The sequence below is a fragment of the Limulus polyphemus genome, unplaced genomic scaffold (assembly GCF_000517525.1).
Source record: "Limulus polyphemus unplaced genomic scaffold, Limulus_polyphemus-2.1.2 Scaffold1, whole genome shotgun sequence".
In the NCBI taxonomy this organism is placed as follows: Eukaryota; Metazoa; Arthropoda; class Merostomata; order Xiphosura; family Limulidae; genus Limulus; species Limulus polyphemus.
Genome location: NW_013665611.1, coordinates 2,777,983 through 2,794,726, shown reverse-complemented (window position 1 = coordinate 2,794,726; position 16,744 = coordinate 2,777,983). Strand labels below are relative to the sequence as shown.

The 16,744-nt window shown below is 31.5% G+C and overlaps 1 protein-coding gene across 5 annotated transcripts in view; it reads right to left on the bottom strand.

The window, feature by feature from the left end:
• LOC106465622 (protein bicaudal C homolog 1-B-like) overlaps positions 1–16,744 on the bottom strand; it is a 53,041-nt gene that overhangs the window by 26,296 nt on the left and 10,001 nt on the right. For 2 of the 5 annotated variants that reach the window (XM_013925893.2, XM_022390197.1), the window contains exons 2-4: positions 13,187–13,236; positions 11,758–11,827; positions 6,527–6,606 (exon numbers count right to left, since the gene is read on the bottom strand). In XM_013925893.2, coding sequence (XP_013781347.1) covers positions 6,527–6,606; positions 11,758–11,827; positions 13,187–13,236 — 200 coding nt within the window. Of the gene's footprint in view, positions 1–6,526; positions 6,607–7,127; positions 7,272–7,331; positions 7,489–11,757; positions 11,828–13,186; positions 13,237–13,433; positions 13,528–16,744 lie in introns of those variants that run through there. The other 3 variants (XM_013925963.2, XM_022390310.1, XM_022390349.1) reach the window with 3 other exon arrangements.

Sequence of the window (16,744 nt, the reverse complement as noted above, 5' to 3'; positions counted from 1 at the left end):
TGAAAGCTCATTTAAAATCCAGGTCATTTTTAAGCAAAAAGAAATCTGTGCTGAATAAGTGTAACAAGTGTATGAGAAAAGGATGATTTAAAATCCTTGCAAAGGCAAACATGAACTGCATATAAAGGAGAGTATATAGATCGACAGACTTAAACCAGGATTGAATGAACGAAACAGTGCAGTGAATTTAATATTAAAACTTTAAGTGTTAGTGCTTCTGTAATCTAAATTTGTTGAAATAGGTTTTTTTGGGTTTTTTTTACAAACTTAAAAAAGTTGAGATTGCAAATATTGATAAATGCTAATTCAACATTTGATACTTGTTGTATACAAATGTTTTGTTATGATAGCTTTGCAAAAAAAGCTATTTTGGTGATTGTAGTTAAAAAGAATTGCTATCCATTTAAAAGAAAAGTGTGTTCAAGAAATTATACAAGAGTTTAAGCTACCTTTTAACATAATAAACCATCTACCCAAAAACTTTTTTTTATTACTGAAATAAAAGCTGAAGATCTAAAAACCCAAAGCAATGAAGATATAAGCTTCCAAGATACCCTTTTCCTTCCACATTAAGTTTTTAATACTTTTATGTTTTTGATATTCTTCATGAAAATAAATTAAGATATAATAATTTAATGTGAAGGGTTTAAACACCAAAATAAGCATCTGGGTTGGTATCTTAAGATAATCTTTTTTTGTCAGACATTATAAAACTCCAATAGCTCAAACTACCCACAAATAACAGATTAGATTTTCACCACATTTAATAATATAACAGCAATTATTGCAGTGTGTTGTATTAGCAATCAAAATGTCAATATGAATACATTTTAAAGATGAAATTACCTTGAAGTTGTAGGTATTAATATCCAGGTAAATGGTTGTGTTTGAAATTTGAAGTTGTAGTACATTAGGTGGTAGAACATTAACCTCACAGCATCTGTGTCAACCAAGTGTCCTGGGTTGAAGCTCGAGTCATAGTACATTTCTTAACAGTCTCATTTTTATGTTTATGTTGGTGCCTGAACTGAGAAGTTAAACCAGAATCTTTAACATGCACTATTGTCAATGCTATAGTAACTGAGGCATAAGAACTTCATATTCAAGGCAGATAAATCCTAGTTGAGATCATTAAATGTTTTACTAGTAGTAAAAATGGGTTTTGTATTTTAATGTTTTAAAATAAACATACACTTAGCCATAAAGAGACTAACCAATTTCCAATTACAAGTCTGGAATTTCAGTTGCCTACAGCAGTTTCTTTTAAATTATACTTGCAATACATGTTAAACTCTGTCGATATACCTACTACTGAAATTAACATTCATAGCTCAGGTCAAGTTTATTGGTCATTACAGTTCATTTTTCAACAAGCAGTTTTGAATCATGTAAACTGAAGGTCTTCAATCTGATTTTTCTATCGTTATTACTTATGCAGGGGTTTCCTACACCACTAATCTTAGCATTTTTAGAAAATTATCATAGTGTTTGCAATTTTTTTTGAATTATGCTCAGATTTAATAGTAATAAATACCCAACTTTTTGATTGTACAAGAATATACTTGCTCTCTAACAAACATATTTTAAAGTAATAAAAACTTTAAACATTGAAAAGGAACAGATACAGCACAATGGTTTAAAAATAATAATGTTGGTAAGAATCACGAATGATTTCCAAAAACTTAACTTAAATAACCTATTCATGGGTATGGAAATTTACAAAAAGTACATTCTCTCTTTTTTTTTTTTGGCAAAATTGTTCTTTGCCTAAAATGTAGATGAAAACTGAATATGATCAACTAGTTTGCACATCTGTACATGTGCATCCTTATCTATATATAATTTTGACGTATTAATTTATGTGTATCTTAGCAAAGTCTAGCCAAGAGTATTCAGATAATGCTAGAGAACAAACTGTCCAATTTATTAAAAGTACTTACATCAAAGATGTGCCATTCTCATCAGAGATATGGTTAAAAAATTACATACTAACAGATAATAGCTAAATTTAACATCAAGTCTTTTAGAACATTCTTATTAAAAGAACATTTTTCACAATACATGCAGTTACCCAAACATTCCAATTAAATTATAAACGTACTTTGAATAAGGAAGACAGCAAAAACTACAAACAATTACTTCAGAAGTGTAACATCTTTCATGGAAAAAATAACTTGAAACAGAAGTTTGAAAAGGTGTTTGTAGAAGAACATTTACTCCCCCCCCCCCTCCAAGCATAAATGACTAAAGTCTTAAGGAAGGATGAGGAGCTAGATCATGTATGGACTATATTTGACAAAATCTTCTGTAAGAAGAAGGGTGAATATGGCTGGAAGTATGTCATAAGCAACCCAAATGATCTCTTTAGTAAATTGGATTGATCTGAAGAAAGGATGAGAAGATCAAAGTCGTGCTTCAATCTGTCACAGCAGGATCAGCTAGACCCCTTACCCACAGATGTCCAGTCAACTAGCAATAGCAGCAATAAATGTTAATAGACTCAACAGTAAGCTTAATTTAGAAATAATGGATGGTTATTTGAAGGATTGTGATACCATTATACTATGTGAAATAAAGATTAACTGTCCTGATCTAAAAGACATTCTGCTATAAGAATATAAAAGCCATATTATGCTAAAAAAAGAATCTTATTCATAAGCATGGTGGAGTTCATGAGCTATTTATTATGGTCAAATATCATCTATATGATTACACAAAATTTATTGAAAATACTGTCTGTGTTTAATTTTTCAGATAAAATAATTCGTTTTTAATGTATAATTGGTGCTATACGTCTCCCTTGTGAAAATTCCATATATTAGAATTTAAATGAGTTTCATAATATAGAAGAAGATATAATTTAGCTGAAAAGTAAATTTGAGGTACTGGTGTGTATTATTAAGGAATGTAATGCAAGAACTGGTGTATTAGATGATTTCACAGATACTGAATACGAGGTTTCAAATTTTACTGGTTTCAATGATTGTAATAATTGTGGGGATGTGCGACACAATTGATCTGAGCTTGGTATTGTTACAGATCATTTTAATATGGATAAACAATACAAACAACAATGGCAGAAAAATTATTGAAATTGTGTCAAGCCAATGATCTAAAAATTGTTAATGGAAGAATTGGTGATAAACCTTTTGTTTCATACACTTGGTATAACAAAAACAGTAAAAGTTGTAGTGATTAAGTGATTGCATCTTATTCACTATTTCCTTATATCTCAAACTTTTGTGTTGATGTACTAGATATTTATTTGTCAGATATACATTGTCCAATTTTTTTTTATCTTTAAAAATAATCAAATCAAGGTAATACAAGTGAAATCTAAGAATCTGAAGTTACCAGTACAGAATTTAAGCAAAATGTTTGTTTAAGTGGGATGCTGCTAAATTGATATATAATATTTTATTAAACATTTAGAATCTCAAAAGTAAATTTGGATGTTGTATGTAACAAACTAAGTACTTTATTTATAAATGTAGCTAAAGAAGTGGGAGTGTGTAAAGAAATGAGGATAATCAAAAATAGTAAACCAAATATAAAGTTTGTCAAATGCTGGTTTGATGATTGCAAAATTCAATATACGCATATCAAAAATAACTTTAAAAAGTAAAGAAAAATCAAAACCAAGTTAAACCATGATGTTAAAGTAGAACTTAAGACAGTAGCAACTAAATATAAAAAGTTAAAGTTAAATCAAATGCATATTACAAAAAAATTAAATAATGAAAAGTAATAATACACAAGACTATTGGAATATTATAAAACAAAAATGTGGAGTGAAGTAAACTTGTTGAAATCTCATTACAGGCATTTATTGATAACTTTAAAACATTAAGTAATAAATGTATAGACAATGACTCAAAAACAAAAGAGAATGAATTTGATCCATGAACAATAAATCATTCTATAAATGAGGATCTGAACTTTAATTTCACTCAAGATGAAATATTGAATATAATAAAAAACAACTAAAGAATAATAAAATCTTGTGGATTACATAAAAAAATGAATTTCTAAAGAATTGCTCAGCTGAAATACTTAAACTCATAACAGATTTATTTAATTTTGTTCTTGATACTGATTTAATACCAATAGATTGGTGAACTGGTTTAATTGTGTGTCTATAAAAACAAAGGTCAAGGTCAAAAACCCAGAAGATTATAGGAGGTATATATAATCAAGTTGCCTGGGCAAACTTTCTGCAGCAACCCTTACTCATAGAATTACAAACTTTTTAGAGGCCACAGGTATGTTTGAGATATGTTTTCTACCATAGATCATATTTTTATACTTAATTCTATTTTAACATTTAATTGAGTAGGAAACAAAAAATGTATTGTGCCTTATTATAAAAAGCTTTCGATCCAGTGGACAAATCTTCATTGTTGGTAAAGCCTATAAGCTATTGTATAAATGGTAAAATAATTAAAGTTGTATAATATATATGAAAATGTAAAATCATGTATTTTTCTCAATGGTAAAAGGTAAGTTTTTACATGTAATGTTGGTGTAAGACGAGGGGGAAATTTATCACCAAAGTTGTTTGCAAATTATTTAAATAATTTTAAATCTTATGTTGGCAGGTATTGTAAGGGATTAATGTTTTGTCAGAAGACATATGAAATAATCTCAGTGATGAAGATATTGAAATTTATTCAAGATTATGTGTGTTACTTTATTCTGATGACAACTATCATGGCTGGGTTTCCAAATGAATTACAAAGTGCTTTACAGTCTGTGTCCAATTATTGTAAACAATGGAAGATTACTGTCAACACCAGCAAAAATAAAAGTGTTATATTTTCTTGAGACAAAGTTAAGAAAACACACATTTTTGTTTGAGGATGACCCCACAGAAGTGGTTGATTCTTACATATATTTAGATATCAATTATAAGGGTAGTTTTAAAAAAAAGGTATTGCCAAGCAAGTTAAATCAGGCAAGAAACACTATTTCCAATATTTTGACAATATTTACTTAAGCATCTTTATTTTATTGAAGACATAAAAAGAATCATTCTTAGGATATAAAAGCAAAAACAATGATAGTGTTTAATTTAAAAAGGTGTTGTTAATTGTAAGGATCCAAGTAAAGTGAAAAAACTTGACAAATTTGTGTTATCTTGACAAAATTTAGTAGAATTGTTGATAAATCTGAAACTGTACATCATAATAATTATGTTGTATCAGTTATTTAAACTATTAGAAGCAGCAGATTTTGGTAAATTGTTCATGTTTTGCATGTTAATGTACTCTCATACTCTGAAAGGCATCATTAGAGAATAAACTTTAAAGTTTTATAATTATTCATTAGGCTTTTGAACTGCTAAAAACAGGACTGATTCATACAAACTTGAATCTCATGTAAACATTTTCACCACAAAGTTACTGATGTTCACTTAATTTTATTCAAAACAACTTTTTCATGTAGCAAAACAAATACAACTGAAAAAAAAAGTTATATTCATAATTCTGTAAATGTTAAATGTTTGTATAGGACTGATTTTTCCTTTTAATACCATAAGCCAAATGGAATGTACCAGAACAGCTAGTTTGTTGTTTGTTTTTTTACTAAGAGAGCTAGCACATACTGAAACATCTGAATTTTCAAACCACTTCCCAACATGAATTTATAAAAGACGTACTACGCAACAGCCATAAATCACTGCACATCTACCAAGTTAACAAAATCACTTTGAATAAATTCAAACATTACTTCCTCATCAGACAAGACAGACATCCTTGTTAAAATCTACTCCATGTAATACTATAATAACATTCAGTTAAGCGTACTCCTTGACAAGCTTTAGACACAAGGGAGATGTACAAGATTACATTGTTTAAGAGCAGAATTTTATTTGCAAAATCAAGAAGATTTCCAAAGAAACAGTCAGTACCTTGCTTTACAAGGAAGATAAATGTTTAAAAGACCTACGTTTAGAGTAATTTATAATGACTGGCAATTACTTTTCATTTTTACAATATAAACATACAAAGCATATACATACCAACATAATTATATTTAAGCTTTTCTTTTTCTGGGGGGGTTGGGGGGGGGTGTTTTGTTTTTTGCATGGAGAACATTATACATCAACAACATTATAGTAATATCACCACATTTTGATACAATGTGTTTGCTCTGAACTATGAAAATCTACTCCTAACAGAAAACAACAACAAAAAAATTTACCAAGCACATAGTGTCAGGTTCTACCTTCAGTGGTAAAATGGTTTACAAATGTTCCTGATAAGACATCGTTACTCCTAGTTGTAATGGTTTAAAACATTGAATATTGTAGCAGTTCAAACAATGCATGACCACATTAATGTACTTTTATTTTGACTCTGCCCTTTATGTGCAAAAAACAATCATATTTATACTAAATCACCCAGGCCCATTTTCATCCATATTGAAAATATTTTTCTAATTTCACATGAATATAAAGAAATATTATAATCATAAACAGCATCATCATGATATGAAAAAAAATACCACTTCAAGACATCCTTACCTTTGTGTCCAAAACTTCTAAAATCTTTTCCCGAGCTCCTGACACTGCTTCTGGTCGTCCACATATTTTAATGTGTGGATCTAGACAAGATTGTGAAAAATCATGACTAATATGAAGTCACTAACTACTATAACACAAACACCATACTTTCAAAATAACCAAGCTTCTTTCTACAAACCAACAACATTTAAAAGAAATATTTAGTTTGAATACTTTCACAATATTAACAGAAATTACACAAGTTACTTAACTTTCTTAGCTAAACCAATGTTTGAAACTAGAAATCAAATCCAAAAATGTAATTTTTGTTTCTGCTCTGAGAGAAGAATATCTAGTCTTGACTTGGGAAAAAAAACATCTCAGGTACCATGCACCTAAGCATGACATTTTGTGAAGTTTGTTAAGAAATATACATGGATAAAACATACAATTCTTTCTTAACACTTATGAATATTGTGCTTTTTATAATAATGGTAAATTTGAGTAACCACTACTAAACATGTTACTGTAACTATGAAAATGTAGTCAAAGTCTCCAATAGTGACCAAATATATGAAAAAGTACACTACAGGTAACACTTAAGACAAATGGTGACCCTTACCCTTTAGCTACTATTTTACTATTACAATATCACAGATGTGTCAGATAGTTGGGCCTCATAGAACTTATATTAATATTTTATGTAAGTGTATAATAAAAGTTCAAAACAAAGATCCAAGCCATGGGGTTGACGATACTTAAACAGGAGGGGAATGTGTTGGCTTCCACTAACATGGGACAGACACTTTATCCACAACAAGCTTACATCCGTAAACCTTTTCCATGCGGTATTAGGAGGACGCTGCCCCCTCGTTCGGGTTGGTTGCAAAACTGAGTACTGGTGTCAGATTTATTGACGGTTCTCTGGCTAAAACACAGGATTCGTTTCAGGGCCGCGGCCGCCTACATCCGTCTGCCAAGTCTGGTGTTCGTCTCTGCTGACACCAGTTTCTAGGGCTGTTCTCTTGTGGTTTTAGCTCGCAGCAATACACGGGGTTAGGTTTATTATTTCACTGCGTTTCATCTAACATTATTTTATTATCATCATCATTATTCGGTCATACTCGTACATTAAAGCTTCTGGAAAGATTAAATTCGAAGGTTACACTTTCCACACAACTTCCTTTTCGGTTTATTGGACGTGTCCATATGCCTAATAAATTCATTTATCAGGGTTAAATATGATTAACTAATAGAGTTGCATTACATAAAATACACTCACGCACGCGCCTGCATACAAAACATAATAATAATAATAATAATAATAATATATATATATATATATATATATATATATTGAAAAATTAATACAAGTAACTAAAAACAGTTTCATATCGCTATATTTCCCGCCACAAATAACGCATATAGACATGAAGGATTAAGAAGCTACATTTACAAAGAATGTTTTGTGAAAATAAATGATTGTCTTACTTTTATAATGGAAATACTCACTAGCCTTTACACATACATTGTTTAAGACATTTCATGATGCGTAATAATTTAAAATTAAATACCAAAAGAATATTACTACAAGCTCAGGAATAAGATTTACTACACGTGTGTTACGACCATCATGGAATTCAAGGAACCATTGCAAATGAATATGTAAAGCATTACGACTGTTGGAACAGTCAAATTTCTATACATCGAAATGGTAACACACTTCAATACAAGGACCTTTAATGATTCATCCGATGTTAGACACACTGCAGTAGGTTTTACCACTTCCTCTACAGCCTCCACCAAATCACTCCGCTGAAAGAATTTTTCGTGGCACTACAAACCACGAGCTCACTTTAAATCTTGTGCCCTTACGTATATGCGGAGTTCAGTATCACTTTTACGCTATCCCCTTTCTCCTAGCCCACCCTGACGATGGCATCCGTTCCCATTAAATCGTCAGCTGACCTTTCTCAAGTGGATCACACTGGGCGAACAACAGAAGAGGCAGTGTTTGCTGAAAACATTGAAGTCGAACTTTTTCTAGGATAATATCAAAAGGTCCACTGTTTTTCAATGTATTTCTGAAAGTGAAGCGACAAAGAATCGTTTGTAAACAGATTCAGTTTTTATTTTAATGATTTTTTTTTTTATCTTTAACGTTTACGCAGTACTGAATGACGATGTATTACAAGCATTTTAAAACTAACACTACCAAATCAGAAGCTCGTACTGAATCAGTTAAGTGAACCTCTTCTGTAACTATTCACGGGCTCTTAAAATTAACTCAAGTCTATCTAATGCACAAAAATGCATGTAACATTCAGATCGGTTTTCTACGTATTCCAGTTATCATAGGGGAACTACCGCTGAATTTGTAGCATGGATATTCCAGCCGGCCTGGTGAGTCGTGGTATTGTCAAAAGGCATCGTCGGCACTACATATGGCAGAGACAGTATGGTTGACATATTGTGTATATACTCATCTTTACTTGCACTATTATGTTCGCTGAATTCCTCCCTATACACTAAACTTAAAATAACAAGGCAAATATTTAACTCAAATTACCGAATTGTTTGTTGTTTTTTTTCGTTCACTACCCTGGGTCAACATATATCATATTGAAGAATCTTATGTACATTTATCCGTTACAACAGTCGAGTACAGAAACGACCAATGATGATAGATTAGGCGAAATAGTTCATTTTCTATGTCAAATATGTAAGAAATCTCAAAATAATGAATGCTATTAAATGTAATATTGACGATATTTTGTTTACATTTATCTATGTGATCGAATTTTATAATAGCATGATTCCTGTAACCAACAAAATCATGCAACTACAATCAGTTTGGAGTATAAATGGTTTAAAAAGTCAATGGGGTCTACCTCATCGGTGATTAGCATAGAAGTTGAGCTAAATATGTGATAGATTGAAATCCACGACCTGTACTTGTGTTTTTGGAAGTACACAAGTGCATGTTGCAGTCGTACTATAACGAACACAGCTTGGAATTGTCGACGTACTGAATATTATTAATAAAAGCTTCCAAGTGAAAGTAAATAATAGCGTAGAATAAGTGAACACTATCTAGTGACGACGAGGTTTTTCGTGTAATACCAGTGCTATTCAGGGCAGCTGTAGTGGCTCAGACATATATTAGTAAAAACAGATTGGCAACTGTTATGGCGTGATATGGAAGAAGTAGGTTAGAAGTAATTTTGCAACAATCTTATTTATATCGCTATAAATCTGAATTAGTAAAATGATTTTTACTTTAAAAAAATATCCCCCCCCCCTCTAATTAAAAGACTTACAGTAAATTTCGTTCAGACCATAAGACGAGAATGGGAGAAGTATTTAACATCATGATATATCTTGGAATTTTTAAATTTACCAAAGTTGTTACGACGAGCAAGCGTTTAATTAGTATACGAATATAATTTTTGTCACATCTTTAAACATCCTCGCATTGAAGACATTTTGCGACAATGAACCTTACGTTAGAAAATTTCTATGCAAGATTTATTTCAAATATGTTCACCAAGAAAATTTCTTTGCGGGTCAAAAATAAATAATATTTCACTATCAGATGAATTAAATATCTTACATTTTTTTTAGATGTAAAACCTAATCAAACAGATGCTATTTTTTTTTTCAAGCCATATAGTGCGCTACTTGTTTAACGTTTAAAGACAAATAGTTTGGCAAAATTTAATACAGCGCAAAAAATTAATAATGCAACAGTGTTCACAGTGTAATTATATTTGTCTAATATAATAATTTTTAAATGTCATTAGCTATACAAACGTTACAAGTCACGTATATAACAATGTTTGAAGCATTTCTAATCTATTAAGATTAATCGAGTTACCACAGTTTGTCAAACTGAAACATTGGGAAACGTATATCTGTAAAAAATTGTTTCCAGCTTAATCATGTGTCAATATTGCCAGTGTGCGTTATTCTACCCAAAGCGTTAAAAAGATTGTTTATTTAATACAGGGTCCAGGTTTCCTACAGGTACTATCCTTCATACAAGCGTAAGTTGTGTTACAACTTTGTTTTAACCTAAATGATTACTCCAAAGTACCCATGAATAGCATGTTTTGTTTTTACACCTTGGTTATTTTTAATGTTCCTTCTTTCACTTGAACTGTATGCTCCTCTTAAGATAACCGAAAAAGGCGACACATCAAAAGCGAACAAAGACAAGTAGTTCCGTAGTAATTTTTAACAAAGTGTCACAAACGTTTTATCTAGTAATTATATAAAACACATATCTTAAGCTAACTTTTTACGTGAAAAATTTTATAGGAAAAGTACCTTATTTTGAACTGTTTGGAGTATAAACGATATCTATAACACATTACGTTATAATGTAATTTACAAACAGGTGCCCTCAACAGAATGATAATATCGATCAAATATTTAAAAAAAAGCTCTTCAGACAAAAACGTAGCGACTGGCATGCGTGCAAGCACTTAAAAAAAAGAGCGGGAAACTACGCGTGCTATCTGAAAACACGAACAGTGATGGATTTGTCGTTACAAGGATATACGTTTTACACAACCTAGTATCTAAAACGTTCCTGCGAAGCGTTACACAGCCAGAGCTCTAATCCATAAAGTAAACCATTTCCAAATATATAACAAGGAAATTCAAACAATTTAGAAGTGAAGAACTATGAACAAACATGATACTGATATGTCTCTTGCAACCTTAAAGGACTCGATATAGACCAAGTTTTATATACACATGTCGAACAAACCAATATATAATGTCTATTACAGAATAAAAAAGAAAAAACTGAAACCTGCAAATTTGTACCAGATATTAAATAGAAAGTGAGATAGGATTTTCCTGACACTAAAATTATCCGAATATCATTTTTTTTTTTTACATTTCAATTGTACAATGCTTAAAAAAAAATCATTAACTTAATATTTATCCACACTTCATAATCTCTCGACCACTGTTAAGCCTAATTATTCAGAACATACTAACGAGTGATACTTACGGAAAAATATTTTAGTTTTAACCAAGAAACGTTTTTCATCTGACAAAAATTTGATCTGTAAATATATTTAACTTAGTTTTTTCTATTGAAACTTATAGGTCGGAACTATTACTGATTTTTTTATACTTTTCTTCACTATTCAGTATGTTTGTTACGGTCATGTTGATAGAAAAAGTTTGTATGTGACCAATTAAAATATTACACAACTATACAAGAAATTACAACGTACCTTTTTTGGATTTTGCGCCTATTTTCAGTTTGGAGGGCCATGATATTTGGGTATCCGTTTCCTCCATAATCTGGAACATAGCATGACATGTCTATTAAAATAAGCATATCTATAACTTGGGGAGGGGTAATCCACATATTGAAAAACGTCAAAATTACCACTAAAAATACCGCACACGTACGAATTTAATATACGAGTACAATCATGCAAGTTCGTTTTTCTCTACTAAATAAACATAATTTCACTATTAGCTAAGATGACAATGCGCATTTTTTGTTTGTTTTTTCTTTATAAAACAGGGGGGTAGACATCACGTGATATGCGAGCGTCTTGTCTAAGACATCATCTACAGTAGTATTGGGTAATACACGTACAAAGACAAAATGAAATATTTCATGCTACATCATTTGACGAGTGTTTGTCGGGTAAAAAAAACGATATAAACTAGTACGATGATATCCCTCCGGGATAGCCATGGGTTCTTAGAATGTCATACCATTACGTTCTCACCGCCATATACCGTGAATTTTCAGATAAGTCACTGATAATAACGAAAATATGTTGTTTAAAAATTAGTTCCTTGTATTAAACTTTTTTTCTCTCTCCAGCAGCTTTGTGTTAATTAAGTAAAATTCCTCAGTATTTTCGTCATTTTGAAAGTGTAAAAATGAAAGTAACACTGCAGCAGCTTTGTGTTAATTAAGTAAAATTCCTCAGTATTTTCGTCATTTTGAAAGTGTAAAAATGAAAGTAACACTGCAGCAGCTTTGTGTTAATTAAGTAAAATTCCTCAGTATTTTCGTCATTTTGAAAGTATAAAAATGAAAGTAACACTGCAGCAGCTTTGTGTTAATTAAGTAAAATTCCTCAGTATTTTCGTCATTTTGAAAGTATAAAAATGAAAGTAACACTGTAGGCTAAGACCAAAAAAAAAATCCTATCATGACTTCAACCAAACTGTAACACACTTATCAACTTCAACGATTAAAAGAACCGGCCCCTCAAGTTGTTTACCTATAGATAGCATTATCTAGAAGACGCCGAGAATAACACTTACTGTATCTTGCGAGGAGTATCAACTTTTGACATCACTACATATCAAGTTACAACAAACACCTATTGGCTAACATACGAGTTACTTTCAATTCCACTTATACGCTGTGGTTCAATCAAGTCTGCGGATTTATTGTAGCAAGACCTACGAAGTTTTGCCATTTGAATAGTTATTTCATTTTTTTAATAATTTCGAAGGTAAAGGAAACTGTCTGTGCATAACTCCCGAATACTCGCATGTTAGAAAATTATAATGAACAACACTTGTAAAGGCTTCGGTATGTATGTATGTATGCACGCATGCGTACAGATAATTATTTCGTTTCCAGATTCACCTAGTTGTCAACTAATAAAAAGTTAAACTGACATAACTTACTTTTCGAAAAAAATCTTCCGCAGTTCTCGGTCCACCATCAGGTGCTCCCCCTATGATTTCACATAAAATAAATTTCTTTAATACAAAATTTAAATAAGAACATTGGTACATATATAGATTAACAACACGACGTCTGTGAACTACGTTAACTAATAATATTTCCCTACTAAAATACTCTTTAAATACAAATACTAGTAATAAGCTACTTTCTTCTCAAAAATGACCCTATTAAAAAGTAAACGTTTACATTCAGCAGAATGGCCATATGCATGGGCGATGAAAAGCTAACTACGCCAGCTAGGTACGCAAAAGGTTAAGCCACTACTAGGTCACTTCTCAACTTGGCACTGTTATTCATGCATGATCAGTACGGTTATGCAGGCAAATGTGACACCTATCGGCAACTCGGAAAGTGCAGGAAGGTGCGAGTTCAAAGATAATGGGAAAAATGTTGTTAGATCCATACAGCTAAAAAAAAAAATAGCTATATAAAAACTGCCAGCTGCGATAAGTAATCTTTCAAGATACGTTGAACAAATAACCTGTTTTAAACACAAGAAACTTAGATATTCACCAGTGGACTGCTAGCGGAAACGGAAAGTTGTCTGGTGACGTCATTACTTCAAGTTAATACAAATCAAAGATAAAAAAATTGAATTACAAAAATAAAGTGGACATGCCTATAAATTTAAACTTTTGCAGGTTAAACCGGAACTATTAGAAGTGATATAACGTGAAGAGAATTTAATTGTTCACAAATGATAAACTTGTATGTTAAAAAGCACTGGTTACGTTATATAGAAGATTTTACAAAGTACAAATTTTAAAAAAATTAAGTAGAGTTAGCAAATGTTTACTGACGTTCAAACTGGAACGTGAGGATTTATATTCTACAAGGGGAAGGTACACTTTCAATGAAACCAGAACCTAGGGACGAAAACGCGGTCTTCCAATGAAACCAGAAACTAGGGACGGGGAAGGTACCCTTCCAGTGAAACCAGAACGGGGAGGGAGTGGGAGGTTGGTTCCCAAGAGAATAACAAATACTGATGGAAAGCTGCAAGGAGGAGGTGATTGTAATGTCTAATTAGCACCATATTTTGGTTGCTGTAGATTTTATCCTGAAGTAAATACATTCAGACAAATAAGAATTGATATAATAGTCACTGTTACTGAATCTACTGTAAGGGGTCTCAAGCGATACAGAACAGGTCCAAATGACCTATGGTCTGCAAGAGTTCTATCACAATAGTCACTCAAAGCATGGATTAAATTACAGAATTACCTATTGCAACCTCATTAAAAATATTACTTTATTAAATACACACAGCACTATAAACAGTCACAGCACACATTCACATTTAGAAACCTAACGTTCTCAGCTTTTGCATATCAGTTACCAGACTTGAATTTGTCGAAATATTTTTAGATTTTTCAAAAATATGAACGATGACGTGAAGAGAAAAAAAAACATTCCTGTGCCTTTGGTCAGTAAGTTACATTAAGTTAATTTTCTGTTCTGTGTACATTTTTTTTACCATTATTATTTACTATAAGCTTAGGCAAATACAATTAGCACAGAAAAAAAAAGGTTTAAGAAAGGAGATAACGCTTTAATTTATTGATACTGTAGTAAAAATCACAATAATTATTAGTTCAATTATCACACGCCATATTGCCATTAAATTAGTTTAGAGGAAATTCATATATGATTTTGAAATTCTACATTGAAAGTTTCTACTTATTCTAAAGTTAAGACTTAGAAATGCGGTGGTTGTTGGATAATCACTCAAGCTAAGCTACATGTTGCTTTCATGTGTGTCATTAATATCTACGCGTATATTTGGCACCACAAAGCATTTGGTTTTCGTGTGAGTAGCGCGTTGAAACGAAACGGTGCACTGACACCCCTTCAGTTTCTGGTGAAGACCATTAGTGGTTTTAGCAGGTCGTGGTCAGATGGGGAACAGAGATAGGACGTTCTAACATTCTTCATGTGGGTCAGCTAATGCTTCTAGCGGTACATGATTCAATAAGGAAAACTGGGGGTACACCGAAACTATTTCGGCATCTTATGAGGAAAGTTGTTAACGAACACAGCTATTGCGTGTAAAATTGAAAAATCTCAACCATTTTGGTTCATATTAGGACAGCCCCTGTTAACAGTAAAATGAAACAAATCGAACGTAAACATTCAAGCAAAATGTACTTCTCTTCTTTAAGCATTACAACCAATACATTTGACACTCCCGCTACCTGTGGTTTCTCTTTTAAACTCAATTTAGTGTTTCTTCCAATATTTACATACATACCAGTAACGTAACTATAAAAGATACTCCCCGTATGAAAAAAGTAACTGGGTCTCTATATTTATTTCTTTTATTGACTCACCCACATACACACACACACACCGCAATTGAAGGGGGGTGGGGGGCATACTCACACCACTAATACATAACTTCTTGTATTTGTCGGTTTAAAAATTTCCAATTACATTCCAGTTCCATAGTAAGCACACTTCAGTCTCAATATTTCTAAAAGGGACTAAATTTGCAAGATTAAATTTTACAACTTTTATGTCCATTCATAGGACTTTTAGTATATGTTAAGTTGATTTATGGGAGATATTAATGCACAATTACAAATGAGTACAGTTCCTCTCAATAATCTTAGTCTATCTGACGCACATAACAGTTGCAACATGATAGATAACACAAAGTTCAAAATTAAACATACATACAAAAACATTTATGTTAATTACTGAAATAATCATGAACTTCACATTTCCATAACTCGTTTGGAATATAACGTTAGGGACTATTTTCGACAACTACACTCACGCACATTTGAAATATTTAAATGTCACACTAGGGACAATTGCTGAAATAAATATATGTATTTTAAACACATTTAAATCAATAAATACATTTCATACGTTACTGTTCTTTCGAAATCTCCATACAATAGGCTAAACACAATGTTATTTAGAGAAAACTGGACGATGTATTAATTCATGATATTAGGAAAACACGCAGGTTAAAAAAATCAAAGACAAAAATACAAAACCATATAACCCGAAAAACATTTGGGATGTAAGGTTTCATATTTTTGTCGATGTGTTAATAAAACAGGAATATAATGTTTAGGTTACACTATTCTTGATGAGTTTAAGTAAATCACAAACATATTTCTATGTGTTATATTAGTATTACACGCTGATAAAAATGCATAATTTGATACTGAAAGCAGCTAGACTTGTCCTTTTATTCAAACTGTAATTCCAGTAATGGGTTCTGGCGAATATGTTTTCCAAAACTTCGAAAGTATGTATATAGAGGACTTAAAGCGAAAATTTTCCGATGTCAGGGATGTAATATGTAAACAAGATTACGTAACTTATTATCTCACGATTTACCACACACATTGTCTAATAACTTCGAATTATAATTCATTTTGATCTTGTTCTTTATCTTTTCGTTTTGTTATTATCTTATCATAAAAAAAAAGATATATATATATATTACCTTAACGTACTATGGTCGTAGGTACCTAACGTAA